Consider the following 21043-nt stretch of genomic DNA (forward strand, 5'->3'; position numbering starts at 1 on the left):
AAAATCTTCACAGAATTAATTTTCTGTGGTCATGCTGTCAGGAACCATGGGTTGTCTGTTGTGAGGTTGAAGCTCTTAAGAGCAGCACAGTGAAAAAGTGTTTTATTTCAGATATGGCAAAAAAAGAGTTATCCCCGTTATGCAAGACCTTAATAGTCTGGGCAGGATTGAGATGAAAATTTCAAGTTGTTTGCCCATTGCACAGTGTGGTTTCTGTGGGCCATACCTCAGCTATGTCAAAGACTATTTATGTTGCCTTTAAAGGTAGCTAAACCACTCATTAAGGGATTTCCGTCAGAGTGAATAAAACAACTGATGGGTAACAGAGCAAATGTAGCCACATCTGGGCCATTGAGCTGTCACAGTTCCTGACTGCAGGGTGGCCATGTGAAGTCTAGACCAAGGTGAGGAAAAAGCAGATCATGGATCTTAGAGAGAGATTTAAGAGTGCAGTCCTTTCATCTGCTCTGTGCTGCCTGTAAGGCAGCTCATGCACCTGGCGCCTGATCCGTGGTGGCTAATCCTGTACTTTGGAATAGAGTTGCTGAACGTAAGTTCTCTTCTTGCAGAAAGGAGTATTCCCCTGTTCAGGTAGTCTTAAGGTGTTGCTCATGTCTACAGACAGTGTCACTCAAGATACAAAGCAGTAAACTGAGGCACATTTGCAAAGCTCACTGGGCTCCAAAAGTGGACAGCAAGTGTCTAGATGGTTCCATCTCAGCGTGGGACATTGCAGTTGATCACTTGAAGTAATTAGTACTGTAGGTGTCTCTTAGAACTGTTACTTTCATTTTTGCAACATTCCTGACGTCATGGAATAAGTGTTTCTCTGTGAAATGATACCATGTAGGAAAAAAGTCAATTTCAAGCACAGTTACAGGGGCCTCTGTGAAAAAGTATTATTGGGTAGTTCCTGGCACTGAGTATTTAGCTATCGTGCTGTAGTCATGGGGAGGGAGAGCTTGGGGGAGAGCTGCATTGTGCATCTTGTGAGGAAAGTGGATTACATAAAATTGTCAGGGAAACGCTAGTTAGAGATTTCTATTGTGTGGGAAGCAGAGTGGCGCTTTTCACAGAACACACGCCTGTCTTGGAGAGCTGAAAGGTACCAACACTTGAAATAACACGCTGGGAAGAAGGTCTCTGTGTGGTTCCTTAGGTTATATAAGCAACACATGCGCATGAGCCTTCTGCCCCAAGATTCAAGGCTGCTATGAAGCTCTCCTAGCAGAGCTGGCTGCAGGAGAGAACTGCTAAGTGTATGGACACATGCTAACACGGATGCTGTGAAGCATTTTGCTAACAGAGCCCAGCAAAATCACTACTGAGAGGCTGTGAGTAGCCCTCAATCCAAACTGTGGAACAAAGCACCAGTGTTTTTTATCTGGGGGAGAGAGATGTTCACCTACCTGTCTATTTTCCCTTCACTGTTTCCCCCTAAAAATCCAGCAGAATTAGTTCATCCAGCAGTGGGTAAGTCCTTGCTGAACTAAAAAAACCTGCATATTATTCAGGACTTCTCCAACTGCAACTTTATTTTAAGCTTCCTGGTTGGAGTAAAGGTCATTGAGTTGACAACAGTAACTGAACTGTGCTCACTGATGACAACTGTCGGCTCAGCTGGCATCGTTCATTATCCCTGGTGGATTTGCTCTGGACAAGAGGAGGAGTTGAGACAGGGCTGTTACTTATGAAAAGCCCTAAGTACCACTGGCAGTCAGATGACTGAAATTATATGTCTGAGGGTGGGTACAGTCTGCAGCAGATCTGTTTCTCTGAAAAGATGAAATATTCTGAAGTAGAGGAACAGTCACATTTGGCTTTCCCCACCCCTAGACCAGTGAGTTTCCATTCAGCTGCTTTCCCTGATCTATGCATATGTAGCAACACAGGCCAGAGAGTATTTTGGGCTCATTGCCATCATCATGTGCAGAAAATATTCCACCTGATGTCCTCTTTCAATCAGATCCAAGCAGGAATGTTTTTCTCCCTCAGTCTCCTGAGCTAGAAGGGGCCCTGGAGGGAAATGTGCTGGCTGCAGCTCCTCTCAGGAGGCAAAGGAGGGCTAGGCTTTGACTGCCATACACTTCGCATCAGTCAGTACCTTTCCTTCTCCAGCTTTTCCACAATGAAGGCTGTTCTTCTGTCTTGCCGCCTCCTGCACACCATCAGCATACAAATTCCTTTGCCCAGCCCTAGTCCTCTGGTTTGAAGGTGCTTTCTCATCTTTCTTCTCTACCTGGACTCCCCACTTCTCCCAAGGCTGTATCTGTGGATAGTACAGATCTCCCATGTAACACAGGAGAGGACTTCTCATGTGTGTTGTCACTCACAATTCAAGCAAAGGTTTGAGTTGTGTTTTTCTTGGTGAGTTAACTCCTTGAATCCTGTGGTTAATAACAGTTCACAGGTCTGAGCATGCTGGGTCTCTGGGCTTACTATCTGCCATAGTTAAACTTTAGTGCTTTTTTAATGCAGTATATGGTTGCTGTGTGAAGGCCAAAAAAAGGCTTTTCCAAATACCAGACTGCTGTTCGACTGTGTTTTGCTGCTGTGGCTTTTGTTTCAGGGCATTCTGGAATTTTATGTTTGTTTTTGCATAAGTGCATCTGCATCTCTAGTGCTGTCTCGTTTTTTCAGTGTCTATGGTGGATGTTGCCATGGCCTTATGTAGGGTTTGCCATTAGAGATTTATGAGTTTCCCAAACTATCAAGCTGGTGCAGAAATTCCTGACAGGAGATGTTAGAACTGAAAATGCAAGTTCTCAGTGCAGATCATGGGAGATAACTAATCATAGTTAAAGTGACTAAGGAGGGGCTAAGTAGCTAAGGAGGGGCTTGTTCTGAGTGCTCTGTTTTTATCTCTTTGACTTTCATGTAGCAAAGAGCGTGCAGCTGGTGCTGGTTCAGGGACAGCAGCCGGCCTTGCAAGTGGACACCATCGGGAAGCATGGACTACAAAAGGACCATCATATGAGGACTTGTATACCCAGAATGTTGTCATCAGCATGGAGGACCAGGAGGATCTTAACCGGTCTGCAAGTGAAGGAAAGCCAGCCAGAGAGAGACCAATTTGGCTGCGTGAGAGCACGGTGCAGGGGGCTTATGACCCTGATGAAATCAAAGATGGTAAGAAAATCCACAGAGCAGAAGTACTGCTCTGCTTATACAATGCCTTTACAGTGCTGTCAAAAACATGTTCTCCTCTGTGTGTACAGCTGCTGCCCCCAACACTCCAGAGTTTGTTCCCCTCTTCTGTGCAAAGCACGTATGTGTAGGTAGATGTAAAAAATCCCAACTTATTAGGTCCAGGATTGAAATCTAGGTCAGTAAAGCTGAGCTGTCCATGGAATTTTGTGTGGGCTTCTAAAATGTTAATTAACTGTTATATCTTCCACCTTGAGATTTTATTGCTTCTAGATGAAGGTCTTCTGGTTTCATCTAGAAAGCTGTCTCCCTAATAGGTCACTGCTGAAAAATAACATTTATTAATGTTCAGTGACTCTGAAGTCTACCAGTCTACCAGCAGTATTTATACATTCCCAACCTTCTTCTTGCCAGTTGTTTCTCAAAACGTGTTATATATCAAGAATACTCAGAATTAAAGCTTCAGGAAGTACAGTAGGAGGGTCTATCACCATGGCAGGTGAGAGTTTATTCCTTTCTGTTTGTTTCTTGTTATCTTTGCATTTATTTTCATTCATCTTGAGGTTGGGTTGTCCATATACCATGGTGAAGATCTTGTAACAATTAGTAGAAAGATTCTGCTTTGGTATGTGTGCTGTTTAAGCTTACACACTGAAAATAGGAAATGAAGACTTTTTATGATTTTTACAAGATTGAGTCAATAGATGCAATCTTTCAAGTCACTTGAGTATTATAGCCTGAAACTGTTGATGCCCTAGGAAGACAAGATGGCAAAAGGGAACCACATGTGTAAGCATGACACCCTGGAACTAGTGCAGTGCTCAGGAGAGAAGTGGAGTATGTAGATATAGCAGAAGTGAAGAAAATGAATGTGATATAATGGTCAGAAGATATCTAGAGATCTTGTTCACATGTAATGCCTTTCAAGTGTACAAACCCCCAAACATTTTTCAAATAGATTAAACAAAGTGAGATGATTGGAACAGCCTCCTCCTGCAGTCTGTAGCAGAGGTTGTTACTCACCAGGAATGGTGACTTCTTGCCCTTTTTTTCTGCTGGACATTCAATTCACCTGTAGTTTTAAATTGACCCTGTGAGATGACTTCTGGCATACACAGCATAAATGTTTCTCGAGATGCCACTGAAGGACATGGAGGTGGGTATAGCATGCTGGCATCACTGCTTAACTTCCGCTACTGGAGATCAAAGAGGACACTTGTGGAAATAGCCTGAAACTGCTGTTGCAACACATAAACAGAGAGGACAGAAACTTGGGACCGTTGACAGAGAAGATTCACTGCATGGATCTGGCAGGAGTGGTTCTTGCAAGCAGGAGACAGTCCCACTCCTGAGCCACAAAGTCAGATTTTGTGGACCTACCCAAGGCTGTTGTCATTTCACAGGTCTCAATGTGATGAGGTATGATATTATTTCACAGAGATGGTCTCCCATAGCCTCTTATGCTCCACAGTCACAAGCAGTGAGCTGAGAACAAGGCTGCCAACACGATGCCTTTATTCTTCCTTTCTTTCAGGAATTTGGCAGTGCTCTAATATTAGTAGTTGTAGCCATCACCCATTACTAGAACTTTATTTACAATGAAAACAGAAGTCTGGTGAAGTTAGGGATGGGTCTTTTGGCCTTTATTTTACCACAGGAAAGAAGTAACCACAAACTCCCCTGGCTTTTAGTGCTAAGTGCAGAACTTACTTCGTTAGTTTGCCTACCTCACAGAACTTTTTCATCTGAAATTGAAAAATGTAATCAGTGCATTTCTGACCCCCAGAGGGAAAGGCTTGGGAGCCAACTGCCTGGATGGGGTGGTGAAACCATGAGGGTCCATGTCTTGGAGGAGCAGGCAAGTGGGTGTTAATGTATGAAGGCAGAATGCCATCCCCTCAGTTCCAGCAGTTGTTCATAGGCAGCATCTTTTGGTTCAAGACAGAAAGTTTGCCACGGGGAACCTGTCCTACTTTTTAGGCCTTGTTTTTACACAGAGTTCTCCATATTTCATTTTTTGTTCTGGTCTTTTTTAAATTTTTTTCCACACTGCACATAGTTTTATTGGTGATGGGTGAACTCACAGTCCTCTGATCCAATGTAGGATTAGGAAAGATTTTCTGTGGAATGCTACTTTCTGAGCAGAACTTTGCCTTTTGAATCCATGAACTGCAGACAGACTGCCTACCCAAGCCATATCAAACCCTCCTGGCGATTGTACAGCCAAGTTTATTGAAAGAGGAGCACAGGCCATGTGTGTTAGCTGGGACACTGAAGTCCCCTTCAAATAAGAGGTCCATGTAGGGAGCCAGAGAGACAGTCTGGGCTGTTTCAGCTTAGAGAGCAGGAGCTGTTTTAACACAGCCTCCCATGCTGTGCTGCACAGCTTGGCTGAAGGCTGTGAGCTGCATCTGCTCTATGAAATAGATCCTGCTCCATCCCACCACCATGTTCCTTTAATGAGCTTTTCCGCTTCCTGCCTGATAGGTGCACCTCTGACCTTACCAGACACAGCTGTGTTAAATGTTGTTTTGTAAACATGGTTTCGCATATTCCTTGTCTGCCTGGACCCATTTGCTTCTCCATCTTAATCCGTATAGACAGGTAGCTCAGCAGGACAGGGCCTGGTTTTGGGTCTGTATTTTATGGTCTACGCTGGCAGCACCTTGTGGTCTTGGTCATCTCCCCAAGTCCCCCAGGTTGTGGTCAGACAACCTGGAAACAAAGGAACAAAAAGGAAATGGCCTGTGCTCGTTCACCTGCGAAACAACAGTAAGATACTTGTTCTGTCTCTGACAAGTGTCAGCTGTATGGTCTGGATATCTGAGGCCCAGATTTAGCTCCGAAGGACTGCTTTGCTTTCTGGTCCACTGTAGTGCCTGAGTTGGACACCTCCCTGGGGCAGTCTTTTCCAAGTGCCTGCCTATCATGCGTTTTTTGTCTTTGCTTGCAATGTGCTCCTGGCCAAGGCTTCCAGCAGGGAGCCACAGTGACTCCAGGCTTCCCAGCTCCTAGAAAATGTCAGTACTTGTTCTGCCATTATGAAAAAAAACAGAACTATGTCTGTCTTTCAAGGTGGAGGAGGAGGTGGCTTAGAGAAAAGGGGTGACTTGGCCAGCTGTGCTCAGTGGTAGTCATAATAAAGGTTCAGAAAACCTTCAGGGCTGTCACGCAGATCTGTGTGAAGAAATGACCACTGCCTTGTGTCTCCTTGCAGGGGGCCGGGATCTGGATGCTTTCCAGGAGCGTGAGGAGAGCCGGGCAGCACTGGATGATAATGAGGAAGTGATGCGTGCCCTGCTTATCCACGAGAAGAAGACGCCTTCTGCTTCCACAGTCGCTGTTGGAGGTACCGCTCCTCTCTCCGGTGGCAACGCTAGTGACTCTGAGAGCGAGACAAGCGAGTCAGAGGAGGAATCCCCTCCCCGCGCTGCTGCCACAGCCACCACAACGTATGGGCTGGAGGAGGAGGATGAGGATGAAGAATTTGAGGTGGTGGCAGAAGACCCCACTGTCACAGTGGCTGGGCGCCCACACTCTTACAGCCAAGTGAGCCAGCGCCCTGAGCTGGTGGCCCAGATGACGCCAGAGGAGAAAGAGGTTTACATTGCCATGGGGCAGCGCATGTTTGAGGACATGTTTGATTAACTCATTCCTCCCATGGCATTTTTTAAAAAGTGACTTTTTAAGCCAGAGACTCCCTAGTAAAACAGAAGACTGAAGCGCGTCTTTCCTCCCCTGTGTGCGGGGACACTGCGGCTCAGCACTGCTAATCTCAGGCATCTTGCTCACCAGAGCAGGGGAGCAGGAAAGCTGCATGTGCCAAAACAGGTAGGGAAGGACAAATCTCAGAAGTGAAGATGCTTGCAAAGTAAAAATCTGTTTCAGGCTGCGCTGCACAGGCACTGCTTTAACTTTCTCCAAGGCCCTAGCAGCTCCTTTCCCCAATTGCTTAGAGTTGTTTTTTGTTGCAGATCCTAGTGAAGTCTACATCCCTGCCCTCAGAGGACATAAGGGCTCCATAGTCCGAGCAGAGTGCTCTGCAGAGGAGGGCGTAAGTAACATACAGCTGCCTGTGATCAGCAAGGGGAGAGGAGAGGGAGGCACTTTGCTGATGGCAAGCTTGGGCAAGGCTTGTAGCTGACCAGTTTGCCAGCTGCCACTGGCCATCAGAGTGGCTGTTACTAAGCAGGCCCATAGGCAGCAACCTTTTCTTGCTCCCATTCACTCCTTACTGGGACTCAGAACCTCAAGGTCAGGTGTAACCTGAAAAACTCAGTGAAAGCCTTGGCAGGCACACACAGTCACCCTTTGTCAGTGTAACAAATGCCCTCCATGGCTCTGAGCTGTCAGAGTGCTCTGACTTACCAGGAGATACCTTCATTTTCCAGTATTGTTGCCTGTTGCTTCTGCCTAGCCCTGTCTAAACTCCAGTGTTGCAAACAGTTCATAGTGGGCAGGGCTGCTGTCAGGCAGTGCCAGAGAAATGGCATAACTAGTTTTTATTTGCAATCTCACCAGGGCTGTATGATTTTAAGAGGAATTATACAACTTTGAATTCTGCTTTGGCACATTCTTTTACCACAGAAAAACATTTATCAGTGCCTATAGAGCAATATAATGTTTGTAATGTTTTTCTCTTTCAATTGAAAATGTTGCTTTTTTAAAATTGTTGACTTTTCCTATACAGTACTACAATAAAACAAAATGATAAAAGAATTCCGTGTTCCAGAGGATAGAGACTGCATTACGTGCTGTTCCACTTACATGGGCAGCACAAATTTGCTGTTCACTGAGACTGTAAATTTGTTTTATACTAACTATGCTTTCTATGTTCTGCTAACCTTGTAATGCCTCCTTTGTGGTTTGATTTTCAGCTTCTTGATATTTTGAGTCCCCTCTTTTTTAAATAGTATTTTAAATTTTCTTTTAAGTCATTTTCAAGAGGAATAAATAAACATAAACTTCTCCCCTTTGTCATCTTTCAGTTTGTCATGTGCCTAGTTGAGAATGTTGTTTGCTTATCATTTTGATTTACTTGATTCAAGAAAAAAACCCAATTTGCGCTCTCCTTTGAGAGAAGGATTATTTGAAATCCCACTGCACATTTTTTCTCCTTACTAGAGTTTCCTTGAATGCCTCCTGGAATCTCCTGCACTTCCAGGAAGAATGTTTCATTAACTGGTGCCACAGGAGGCCCATTTTGATCAGCACTTCCCTTCCTTTTCTTCTTCCTTAAGTGAAAGCTGATGGTAGAGGTCTCACAGACATCATGTTGCTAATTAAAATGATATTCTGGTGTAGACAAACCTCCAAGATCTGGTATCAAGCTTCTAGATAACAAGTCACAGAGCTGATAAGTTAGATTCAGTGATCAGCTAACAGTAAAAATGTGCTGTACCCGTTCTTTCTTGATTTAATCTAACTGAATTCAATCTTAACAATGGAGAAAAGCAGGTAGATTTATAAGGAGCCAGACAGACACTGAGAACTAATCCTGAATACAGTACAACTACTTGTGCTCATAACTCACCAGGACTTATATACTGAGTTTTTAGTTTGCAAAATCAAACTGTAGGTTTAGTAAAGCTTATGTGAAGAAACATGGAGCATAATCATCTATAAAGTAGTGTGTCTACTTAATAAACAGATTTAATTGTGGTTTGTGCAGGAGTTGTAGCTTTTGTCATTCAGCAAGCCATGTCCTGCACATGAGGGAATTGGTTTTTAGGGCTTGCCGTCCATCTCTCGTCTGCCACATGCAGCCCTCAGGAGGACTGGAAAGGTCAAGGTACTTGAGCAGATGTCGTCAGTGTTTCCTGCCCTCTCTAACAGCTCCTGGATTCGAAAGGATGGCTGCTCTGCTCCGTACCAGCCGGTTCAGGCTGTTGTCCATACACTGCTACTTCCCTGTTGTGACAAGCTCTGCTTGAATGAGCAGGAGCACATACAGTCAGTAGCGTCCTCTTTCTTTTCCTGCAGCTGAAGCAGAGCTCTACACACATGCCAGGAGGGAAAGAACAGCCTCTGCAAGCAAAGCCAGGCACTGCCAGCAGGTTGGTGCTAATGCAAGGGATAAAGCCATCAATTCTGAGGAAGGCCCAGCCATTTCCTCTGCCTGCTGGACCACATGTGCTGCATTAATGCTAACCCAATAACACTGTGAGTGCGGTCGAGTGCTGAAGCCTTCCTGGGTGAATGTTCTAAACCCATTCAAACCAGGTGCTGTATCTGCTTCCGGCTTGAAGTGCATTTTATCTGACGAGTGATATTTGAGAGTTCAAGAAGCACTTGAACAATGCTCTCAGGCACATGGTGTGATTCTTGGGGCTGCTGTGTGCAGGTCAAGGAGTTGGACTTCGATGATCCTTGTGGGCCCCTTCCAACTCAGCAGATTCTATGAATCTGAGAGGCCAAGGCTGGAAAGAGAACTGCATTTCTCAGGCTGCTCGTGCTTCTCTTCCCAAAGGTCAGAGGTACTTCTCTCAGCTGGGCAACAGCTGCCTCTGTTCCTGCTCCTGTTGCAGCTCAAGGAAACTGCAGTAGAGTGATGCCCTCCGTGGCCGAGCACAGAGCAGGCTAGAGCAGATCAGTTAAGCTGTTGATGGAGGGAAAGTACACTGTCAACCCTGGAAAACAGGAATGTTATAATCTTTTCTACTAAGCTTCTGAAAATTGGCTTCCTCCATCCAACTCTACTTTTCCTGTGTTGGTTTCTCCTTCAGACTCAGATTGAACAGACTTGCTCTGTGAGAGTCAAGAGATCTGAAGATTCCCCTGGAGGAATCCTGGAGGGCAGAAAAATAGCATCACCTCCTCCCTGAGACATCTAAGGAGCTATGCCTCGGTGATGCCTGCAGTGCCAGGGCATGCTGTGAAGTTTGACAGGGCCTGGGGGGGAACAGCCTGCTGTGCTTGGGTCTCTGTCTCCCACTGTGCCTCCATAGGAGGAGAGAGAAAATTGTCTCAGGAATCAAATGCAAGACAAAGCCTTTAGGGAAATGGACAGTTTGTGAGCAGGTGGAAAGACATGTCAGCAGCAGGGCAGGCCAGCGGGCTGTCTGGGGGCAGGTTGTGGAGGAGAAACAGCAGCACCCCCGTTCCTCTGCTCTGGTATGTGTCAGCGTAAACAAGGGAGGCTGTGGGCTCTGCCCTTGGAAGAGGGAGGTGTCACTCAGTACTGCAGATAATTGCTCTGGGCTGCCCAGAACTGGTATTGCCTTATCCCACTGGAAGCCCTGGGCAAGGTAACCATGCCCCAGGCTTGTTCACAGGAGGCTTGGGAGTACTGACGATAGACAGCCAAAGATCCCAAAGCATCCCAATGCACTCCAGTTTAAAGTGTATTGACTGTGAGACAAAACAGCCTCTTCTCCAGGAGCCCAGGAGCTGAGCTGCTTCCAGAATAATGATCAATATTTACAAAGTCCAAGGAGATCATCACTCATACAGTCTTGATAGGAGGCGTAGCCAGATGCTTGAATCTGTTTAAGACGTAATTGCACAGAAAGTCATGGAGAGGCCACTGCTAAAAGGAGTGGCAGTAGGGAGTGATGTCTGAGTGCTGGTGCTCCTGGAAAGCTGCCTGCCTGCTCCATCGTAGCAAGCAGAGAGCAGAGCACCGGCTGTGCTGTTTGGGACTACACTTCTGTCACTATAGCAGAGCTATTTTCTCTCTCTTTCAAAGTTATCCAGGGAAATCTGGGCTTTTGCCTGTTTGGGATACCTAAATGAGCTGCCAGAAGGTGGTTTCTTATTTACCAGCATTTAGATAGAGAGAATGAACCTAATTCGTATTTAAACAGAAATCAGATTTTGGAAGCACCTGCTGTATCATTAAAAAACATTAAGAACAGTGAATATTTGTGCAACCATCCTGAAGCAGCAGACAGAGAGACTCTGAATGAGATGCTTTAAATATAACAGGTATTTTTGCTTAAAATATATTTGTGACCCAAATATAATTTAATTTCCATGCCTTTGAACAGTTTGATGCTAATGAGCCAGCCGGGGATGGCAGTGAAGAGGCTGAGCCAGCCGCATCGGAAGCGTCTCAGCTCCACTGCAGTGCGTTAGAGAGACCCTGCGTGTGCTTCGCCCCGGCTGCACGCAGCCACCAATGCGCAAACCCTGCCCAGAGCTGGCCACAGCAGCACAGGAAACCTTGGGCAGCTCAGCCAGAGAAACAGGCGGGCATCCAGCCTGGAAATTAAGGCTGATCAAATGCTGTTCCATGAGCATTAATGTCTGTGTACAAAAAAAGGTGCATCTGGCAAGGAGGAAAAATCACATCTCATATAGATGTGATTAAAGCCCTGACATACTGCTTCTGCTTATTTTTCACCTGGAATCCATATCACCGGCCTCTGCCGTCCCATTACGTGCTGGAAGAAGGAGGGTGAGCAGTGCTAATTTTGCAGTGAGCTAAAATTGTGCATAGAGCGGAGAAGCCTGGCTCATTTCCCCCTGGTAGAGGGATCCTCCTAGTCTTAAACATTTATTTTCTGCACTTCTGACAATGAAAATCTGCCTGATCCAATGTTAAGTTTGCTAGGCACTGTTAGTGGAGTCCATGCTTTTCCCATAACACGCATTATGGGGTTACAGGTACTCCAAACACCATTAAGGGTTGCAACCAGCTGACCTGGGTACACTTAGGTTGCAGTGTCTGAAACAGCCCTGTCCCATATGAGGGAGTGATTGATTGGGTCATTTTGGTCAGATTATCCACACCTGCCTTTTGCAAAGGTGCTGGTGGTTGTTCTCCCCGTCAGTGCTGATGGGCTCTCATAAACTCAACCCATCTGTGATCACACATGGATGTCAATTTAAAATTAAGTTTCAAGTCCTTTACCACCACCACCAAGCAGCTCTGGCTTGTGCTGTGTCTGCTCTTGGGACATGTGGCACTGTCATGCTGAGGTGCACCATGCAGATCTGAGCCATGACTGCCTCAGGCTGTACCACATCCTGGCAGAGAGGTTTAATGAATGGTTCATCTGTGCTTTCTCCAAAAGCAAAGCTTCGGCTGGGCTTGGGTCCCCTAATTTCCTGCAGTGGGGATGGAACTGGCATCAGCTCCAGGCTGGTCACTGCCTTTCACCCATTCTTTGCTGCTTGAACTAGATATGATTTGGTGGGGCTGGGTTTGATTTTCTTTTTTGTTACCGCTTATTCTTTTTGTTCCTTGAGAATATTTTGAGTTGCTGGATTTCTCATGTTTTCCTGCTGCTTCAAACAAGAAAAAAACATTTTTTAATGCAAATGAGGCTGTAAAATCTTTTTAGGGAGACATATCTGCTCTCCCTGCCCTGTCACCACAATTACTCTTCCATTGCCATACAGTGTTTTCTTCCAAGATGTATGCTTTCAACATCTCTCAGCCCTTCTGGTGATGTCAGGAGATGAAAACTATTCCCATTACAACAGGGAAGAGAAGAGGGAAATGGAGTTAGAGGAAAATAGGGCCTTTAGAAAATGGTGCATCATGAGGGAAATTTCACTTTTGCATACTCTCCCAGGCCACATGGGTGCTGTATCCAAGCAAGGAAAAATACAATGTGCTGAAGAGGGACTTGGCTTATAGTGCGCTTATCCTGGTGTATTCCCTTGCTTCTGAGGCCCATTAGGAAGGGTAATATTCTCCAAGTGTGCCAACCTTTCGTAAGTTGTATAAAAGCAACCAACTTCTACAGGAGCCTGCAGGTCCATTTGAATGGTCTGACTCTCACTTTCACCATGCAGAAAGGTTCGGTGCAAAAATACCTCGCAGCAATTAGTTGCAAGGCCAAGTTCAGTTGTCACATTAAAAAGTACCTCTTTCTTTGAATATTTCACTTGAGTGTGCTGTTATGTCTGTGTATGAGAAACAAACACATAAAGCCATGCAGGGGTCTGCCCAGCCCTCCTCAAACATGTCTACCTTTGGGAGCATTAACAGGTAAGGACTTTTGTACGGTTTTAGGTAGGAGCTAAGAGCAGCAAATGATAGTAGGAGTTTTGATAACTAGACAATTGTCTTGTCATTGTAGCCTGTCTGAAGTCCAGACTAAAAGCACTGCTCTCCACAGGCAGCAGACATGGGTTCTTACAGAACACGTGTCAAAATGCCACATTTTCAGTGCTTTTAGTGTTGGGTGTGTTTTTCTTTAACTCTTTGCAGTTTTTACTCCTCATGCAGCGGGCATAAGCATCTTTTGGTGCACTTATGGACCAGGTGCTACCACAAACTAAAAACCTCCAGCTTGGCAGAGCTCCTTGTGGGATGGCTAATTCACATGCTAATGGGATGTGCCCCAGGAAAGGTGTGAGTAAAGCCATTAGAAACATGCAATACAAGCCAAAAGAATACTGTGTGCAAAGCAGCTTGTTCAGTGGTCAAAACTGATGAACAGGAGATGAACAGCTCCCTGTTTGCAGAATGTGTAGGGCAGACTGCAGTGGACATAAAAACTACTTCTTGTCTAACTCGGTCCTAAAAAGAGCATCAACACTGTAAGTCCATGTTGGAAGATAAATAAATCATGCATCACTAAGGGATTATTTATAATGTTTGTTGAGTAGAAGGGTGCAATGAACCAGAACCTTTCTCTGTCCCATACAAAAGACACTTGGGCACCTGGGGATGTAACAGTGAAGCAGAAATGGGAACAGTTCTGACCTCACAGCTGCCAATGGATTGCTCTGCACAGGAAATCCAGCATTTTTTAGCACTAGAAGAAGCCAAATGTTCCATGAGACCAGTGCAGTCTGTGCTGTAGCTGTGACAGCTGCAGAAACAGAGAGAGAGCTGTTGTGATTCAGATACTCATGCTTGTCCCCTTTGTTTTTTATAGGAGCCATGGCCATGCTGCAGGATTCATGGAACACAGTAACAGAAAGAGCTCTACGTGGAGCATAGTCTGCTAGAGATGGTTACTTTCCTTCCTTCCTGGCCTGGCCACTTCCCCCAGCCCTCCCCTTGTATTTTGAAGAGGAAAAATATGAAAAGTATTGAATTTTCGCTTTAGAGAGGAGGAACAAAACAGATGATGCACAAGCCTGTAGCTTAATGGCAAGGAATCAAGGAGAAAACATGGTTGCAGGTGACTCTCAGTCCATCTTGCTGCTAACTTTCCTCACAGAATCTCAGAGGGCCTCACAGGAGAGCAGGAGCTAAATTGCTTGAGCTTGGGTGGACTCTCCAATCCATCCCAAAGGGACAGAGCAGGGGGCTCCCACGCACATTTCCAAGGCACTGCACAACTGAAGGGTGAAATCTCTGCAAAAGTGTAGAGGAAAGTGAAGAAGTATCAGGAGAGCAATAAACAGGGCACTTACATCCTCCTTAATCACAGCCCAGCCTTTAGGAGGTCTGTAGGGAGAACTAATGGATTAAATACAGGTATTAAATGAAATCTTGGAAACATTTCCCTCACCTGGCAGGACTGAGAGCCTGATGATAATGAGGGAGTGCTCACAGTGCATCTGAGCTGCAAGAGATGACCAAAGGAGTGAGGGCCACAGTTCTCCTAGGTGGCCATGGGATTTAATAACCTGGGTTTGCCCTCTTGCTGCCAAGGCCAATCTTGAACTGGGGCTGTGTGAACTGCCCCTCAGGTGACCGTAGCTCAGCTAAGTATGAGGGGTTATCTGCTTTCTCTTTTACTAAGTGGATGGTATGGTTGGAGCCCCTTCATGACCAGGTGGTTCACAAGTGTTCACAGAGAGGGCAGGTCTGCCCACAGCTGAAACCAGCACTGTGAACTCAACTCCAAAAACTAAGTGTCAAGGGCTGTGGGCAAAGCTAACACATCTGTTGGGAGAAAGCAAATCATGTTAATAAATGGTATAATAATTCAAAGTATTTTCTCAATATAAGGCTAAATTAAAGTAATACACTTCTTAGGGACAAATCGACAGCAATCAGGCTAATCAGGGTGATGTCTAAAATAATCCGACACAAGTAGAAAATCCTATTTAGCTAAGTAATGATACCAGTCATTTTATTCAGTCATTTTCAGAGTATAAAGAGAATCCTTCATCTTTGAAGTCAGTGACATTAGTTTCTCCAGCTCCTTTTCTTTTTCCTAGCATACTTCCCGTTGCTTTCAGAGGGTCACTGGCTGGGATGCCTGTCTCCCACAGTCCTCCTGCCAGCACCACCTCAATAAAACCCCAGCAGCAGTCATGCTTCATCAACATACACCATTTAGGTGCTGAATTAGAGGTTGCTTGAGCATTACTGGGAGTTGAGAGTTCCCCCTTACGTTTTAGACCAAATCACACTGTGCTTGCGGCTGCTGCTGCTGTATTGGCAGTGTGGAAAGGCCAGGTCGATGAGGTGCAGCCAAGATCAAGGTAATGATCAGATCTGCAAAGGGCTGTGCTGGGTATAGCAGTTGTGGAACTGTGAGTGACAGTGACAACACAGCAAAGCTGGCCCTGCTAGTGGGACCTAATGTCATAATGCAAGCAATGTTAATTAAAACAAAGCACCAGCCTATTATTTGAATAATACCCCCACCCCTTAAAAGAGCTTCTGTTCTCAGACTCCTAATTCAGCCCACTGGTCCCACTGACAAGGCTGTATCAGAACCATGCCTCCTCAAGAGGCAGCCCCAGGTGAAAAGGGGATGGAGGAGATGGGCATAGAAATTAAGAATTAACAGCTAATTCATTCATCAGATATACACAGGCTTTGCCATCTCTTCGCTAGCTTGTAACACACACAGTCCCACCATTGTTCTCACTATGGAATTTTTTAGATCCTTGTCTTCTTTGAATGCAAGTAACTTTTAAGTCACTACTAATTTCCCTCCATTCATAATTTTATTTCTGAAATTAACAATTGACATTTCCTCTGTTTGTGCTGCTGAGAAGCAGTTATACCTTTACAGCTATGGTCTACCTGCTGTGACTTCTGGAACCATATTCTTCCTGCCCAGGAATCTCCAAACTACAGAAATGTTTTTGACTCATTTCTTTTGCTCTTGTACCAGACTCCTCTGGTTTTTATCCCTAGAGCCCCAGCAGGCAATTAAGTCTTTTCCTTTGGTCCTTGGCTGTGCCATCACCTCCATTGCCCTGGTGTCAAGGAGAAGCCCATACACAGGAAGCTTCTTCAGAAACTCTCCATTGACCTGGGTTGCTTTTCTCCGGCTGTGGAGATAAATGACAGTGAAGTCACTCATCTGTTACATGATCTGCCATCTGGAGTGATTATCCCCCATACAGAAGGGAGTTAACATGAGCTGAGGGATTCCAGTACATCTCAACAGTTTTATTATAAGTGAACTTTAAAAGAGGATTAGATGCAAAAACTATCACCATGCCTTTCCAGCACCAGAGGCACTGGAGATGTAAATTTAAGGACGTAGTCACTATAACTACCTGAGTTATGGCTTCCCAGGGACACCATGTCTTCTCTCTCTTTCCTCAGTCTGAACACTGGAAGATCATCCAAGGGCTCAGCTACTCAGGTGAGCAGAAAAATCTCAATAATGTGGAACATAATGGAGAACAAAGAGCAAAGGTGCTGCAGGGGTTCTGCAGAGTGGGAGCAGGGACCTGGAAACATTCCTTCCTTGTTCTTGTTCCACTGGCTCCTGCACTCTCCAGTTTCCAGTTAGCAGAGGCCTGTCCCAGTGCCACCATACAGCACTGCTCCCAGGGCATGAGCCAGTGTTGGCACAGAGATACGTGGGTTGCTCTGGAGTAGCAGGAGTGCCATCAAACCAGATGTCTTTGGAGTCCATCTGTCTTTACACAGAGAACTGTACACAAAGCACCCTCATGTGCATTCTGAAGAGAGCTCACTGGCCCCATGGTTTAATCTCTATGGTTCCATGCTGTTAAAAAGCTGCCAAAGTGCTTCTGGACCACCGCTGGTAATGTCAGCGATGGCTGGGCTTGCAGAGTAGGACATCCAAAGCATAACACCAGCCTGGATGTGAAATGCTACTACAAGAGCCAGCTCCCATGTCTCCATCTGCAGTGCAGCACATCCACAGCCTGGACAAATGATCTGTGAGAAGCTGGGATTTTATTATATTTTATTGCATTATTGTCTTTTCAAGTATGTGTGTCTCCAACAGTACCTGCCAACTTGCTGCCCCACTTGGGTGACAGGCACTGTGGGACACTTGGTCACCATCAGGGTGGCACTGTCAGCAACAGAGAGGGCTGCTGCAGGCTGCTCATGGGGGCATTGATCCCGTGAGCTCAGGGGAAGAGCCTAGGGAAAAATGGGAAATAACCACTCAAAGGTGTTACGAGACCTCTGGAGCCACATGATCAAGGGAGCCAAACACCCTTCTTGTATCACAGACTTTCTTCTTCATGCAGCCACCAAGTCTCAGCTGTGATTTTTTTCCAGCTGTGCTGGTGGCATATGCCTGTGAGGGGATTTTGAACTGAAGGGTTTAGCTGTACTGGTGCAAAATCCCTGCTGTAAACAAGGCTGATGTCTGTATCTGCCTTTCATTCTTGTAGCAGCCCTTTCCTCTCTCCCCCTTCTCCTCTCTAATAAAGACATCCTGGCAAGCTTCCTGTTTTTCAAGAAGGCTCATAGCTGCCAGTTGCCCTGGCTTTGGCTTCATGTGTGCCTCTTCCTCTGCCCCTATTAATTCCCCTGTAAATCGGATCACGATGAAAGGGAAGCGGCAGTGTAATTTAATTGTCCTCCAAGCAGAGCGCAGTGGAGAGGGATGCTGGCAAGGAGAAGTCCTGCTCATGAGACGCCCTTTTTATCCCTGTATTTTGCTTTGGGGGTGTGGGTGTGTCTCAGCATTAGCTTTCTCTCTCCAGGTCCCTTCTCGTAATGCCCAGGAGTGAATCATGGAAGTTTGCTGTGCTGCAGCTTCTCCCCATCGGGAGAACAAGAAAATCAAGACATCCTCGCTCTGTACTGGATGTAGGAGTGGGGGATGGAGATTAATTAGGCAGTCGTTGGACAGAGCTCTGAAATATAACGTTCTCCCTCATTGTGGCTGTCAGGCAGCTCATAACTTGGCAGAGCACCGTTGGATCCTGTCCTGTCTCCAGCGAGTGGGAGTTGGGGATGCAAGAGGGATGGGGAGCAGAGAGATCTGTGTCGGAAGTATTTCCAGCAGAGAGACAGGCTCCTTAGCACAGAGAGCAGGGGTAGCAGTTGCTGCAGCTGATGCAGGTTGTGAAATGACTCTGGAGCATAGTTTAAAAGCACAGAGACTCAGACACACAAACCAACCACTTTGGGTAGGAAAGCACTGCACACGAACAAAGCCCAAACACCTCTGTGTAACTGAGCTCTTTCCCCCAAGCAAACTCGTGGTAACACAGATTATGGCACAGCTTTTCCATTAGGGCTTGCTGAGATGCCTGTTTCCCTATGCTGGGTAGAAGCAGGGACAGCTGGACAGCTGCTCTGCTCCAACTGATGCACAGTGACATGTTTGCCATCTCATCTTTACTTGAGCTTTTCCTTTAGGACAGTGTTGTCTCTTTTCTTCCTCTTCTTTGAATTCCACTAAAACTTCTACTTGTTTCTAAACCTTCATGAAATAGTCTCTAACAATTGGGAAATTACATTAAAACGATGTTTTACTGTGGAGCTTCTATCTGCTATGGTGGGAAAGCATAAGGAAGGTGTTGAGCTGTAGTTGAGGGACACTGGGATCACCTTTGATCTCAGGTGAATTTGTTCTCAAAGACTCTGACACTGATGTGTGAGCTCATGTATGATGGAGAGATAGGCAGCAGGGGACTTCCTGCATGGAGGTGGAGGACCTTGCACAGCTTTCTTTGCCCAAATGGCTAGAACAAGATGGGGGAGGAGAGTGGGGCAACCTTAAGCCTCTCTAAGCGAGGAGCTAAAACTCTAACTGCTGCCATGACTAGACTTGCCATCAAAAGACATCTGCTGTTAATTAATAGATAACCTGAATTTAAACAGTCACACATAAAATGTGCAGCACCTGTGGGAACCTCTCACTAGCCCTTCAACTACTGCTGAACACTTGAAACCATCAGCTACAATTACAAGCACGAACATTTTCATGGTTTGGATTGTTCTGTGCTCTCTGCCCTGAAATTCCCAAGCTGGTTTTCAGTTCCTCTTCCCCACCAAGACCAAAAGGTCTTGCTGGTAAAATATCCTCTTTCCACACTTTAAAATGTCTGCAGTAGAAAATGTACATGCTTCTGACTTTCCCTCCAGGTGTCTTGTGATTTAATTAATCCCAAGTCACATTTGAATATCTTACGAGACAGAGGCATAACAGTCATCCACTCGCATAGGAAAAGGCATGAGGATAATTGCTTCTGTGCCTCTTAGTATGGGGAGAATGTCAGATGGAGAGTCATTTCCTTACAAATTTCTGATGAATTACTCTTTCCATTTAAATCCTATAAAATAGTTATGTAAGTTGATCTGCTCTTGAGAATTTTGGCCTCTGAATTATTGCTGGATCAAATACTTATTGCTGGACAGCATTCAGTCTATTGCAGGCTGCCTGGCTCTGCAACTGAAAGAGGGCAGGTTTAGATTGGGTTTTAGGAAGAAATTCGTCACTGTGAGGGTGGTGATGCACAGGCACAGGTTGCCCAGAGAAGCTGTGGATGCTCTATCTCTGGAAGTGTTCAAGGCCAGGTTGGATGGGACTTTGAGCAGCCTGGTCTAGGAGAAGGTGTCCCTGCCCATGGCAGAGGGGTTGGAACAAGATGACCCAAAGCATTTTGTGAATGTCACGGTGAGATGGACTGGTAAAGATCTCCCATGGGCTGGCCCTCACCTACCTGGATTAGGCTGTTCTTCAGACCAAAAGTGATAGGAAATGCTCTGCCAGAATGCAGCCATTCTGAAATCCTGCCAGAAGCAGATAGGAGCAAGGATATACCTGATTTATGAAGTGACTTCATCTACTGTGGATGGTTCCCTGTGACGACTCAGTAGCTACATGCTCATGGCCACTAGGTCCCCTGCTCCTTGCCAGACCTGGAGTAATTTTTCCTGGTTTGGAGTTGAATATTCATCTGCCAGGCAGCTCTAATGGTTAACACCAAATCTGTGTCTAAATCAGATGCCAAGTTCAAACACAAGGACAAGTCGATCACCAGGGACACAGCTGCTGAACAGGTAGAATAAGTAAGAGATGCAAACTGGAACAGTAGGGAAACACACTCAGACTTTGACCCTTGAGATGTTTATAACCCAGACTATTTACAGTGAGATGTCGAACATAATTTGAAGATTAACAAATAGTCTTGCAATGAAACAAGCAGGAGAAAAAACAGCAGCTAAAAACATGTGTGAGGTGCCTCTGAGCCTGGTCACTCCAAGGATTGTTTAAAAAGGATTACGTAAGTCTGACAAACCCCTTCAGTTCCCATGTGATGAGGAACTGCAATACCAGACAAACTAAAAATACAACCTGATTTCTGGTGCACATAAGACTAAATCCCATTGCTGCACCTCCACTTGACCTGCAGGATGTCCCAGTCTGTCACTGCTTCTGATGGGTTTTTCTTGTAAGTAACAAACCACACAGAAGTCCCTGCTGGGAAAAGTTAGATATTGACAGCGGTCACCACAACCTTGAAAACTTAATAAGTAACTCTTTCTGTATAGCCGACACAAAGAGAATATCTTTGAGTAGACCAAATTGCAAATACCATGTCTCATCTCGCCTGTGCTCACAGCACTCTTCCCTAGCGCTGTGTGAATGGCAAGTTCCAGGAAAAACACTCTCAAGCTGAAGGTGAGGCTGTAAGTACATGTGCCTGTGTATGTATACACATTTATCTATACACACCATTAAAGTACTTGTACCAAAAAGAAATACATAACTTATCTCTAAGATGTTCTCCTCTGCACAAGAGGTGAGGTGTGGAATTCAGTGCCCTTAGATGAGGTTATCTCCTGTATTTATGTACAGCT

The 21043-nt window shown here is 45.5% G+C and overlaps 1 protein-coding gene across 6 annotated transcripts in view; it reads left to right on the plus strand.

Annotated features, from left to right (window-relative positions):
* The window catches only part of GTF2E1 (general transcription factor IIE subunit 1), a 76801-nt gene that overhangs the window by 41522 nt on the left and 14236 nt on the right, over positions 1–21043 (plus strand). For 2 of the 6 annotated variants that reach the window (XM_027730341.2, XM_027730342.2), the window contains exons 4-5: positions 2882–3129; positions 6365–8115. In XM_027730341.2, the coding sequence (XP_027586142.1) occupies positions 2882–3129; positions 6365–6795 (679 nt within the window). In that variant the 3' untranslated portion in view covers positions 6796–8115. Of the gene's footprint in view, positions 1–2881; positions 3130–6364; positions 8116–9129; positions 9222–13982; positions 14064–21043 lie in introns of those variants that run through there. The other 4 variants (XR_005566338.1, XR_005566339.1, XR_005566340.1 and 1 more) reach the window with 4 other exon arrangements.

The sequence above is a fragment of the Pipra filicauda genome, unplaced genomic scaffold (genome assembly GCF_003945595.2).
Source record: "Pipra filicauda isolate LSUMZ 115617 unplaced genomic scaffold, ASM394559v2 scaffold69_size3009148_pilon, whole genome shotgun sequence".
Classification (NCBI taxonomy): Eukaryota; Metazoa; Chordata; class Aves; order Passeriformes; family Pipridae; genus Pipra; species Pipra filicauda.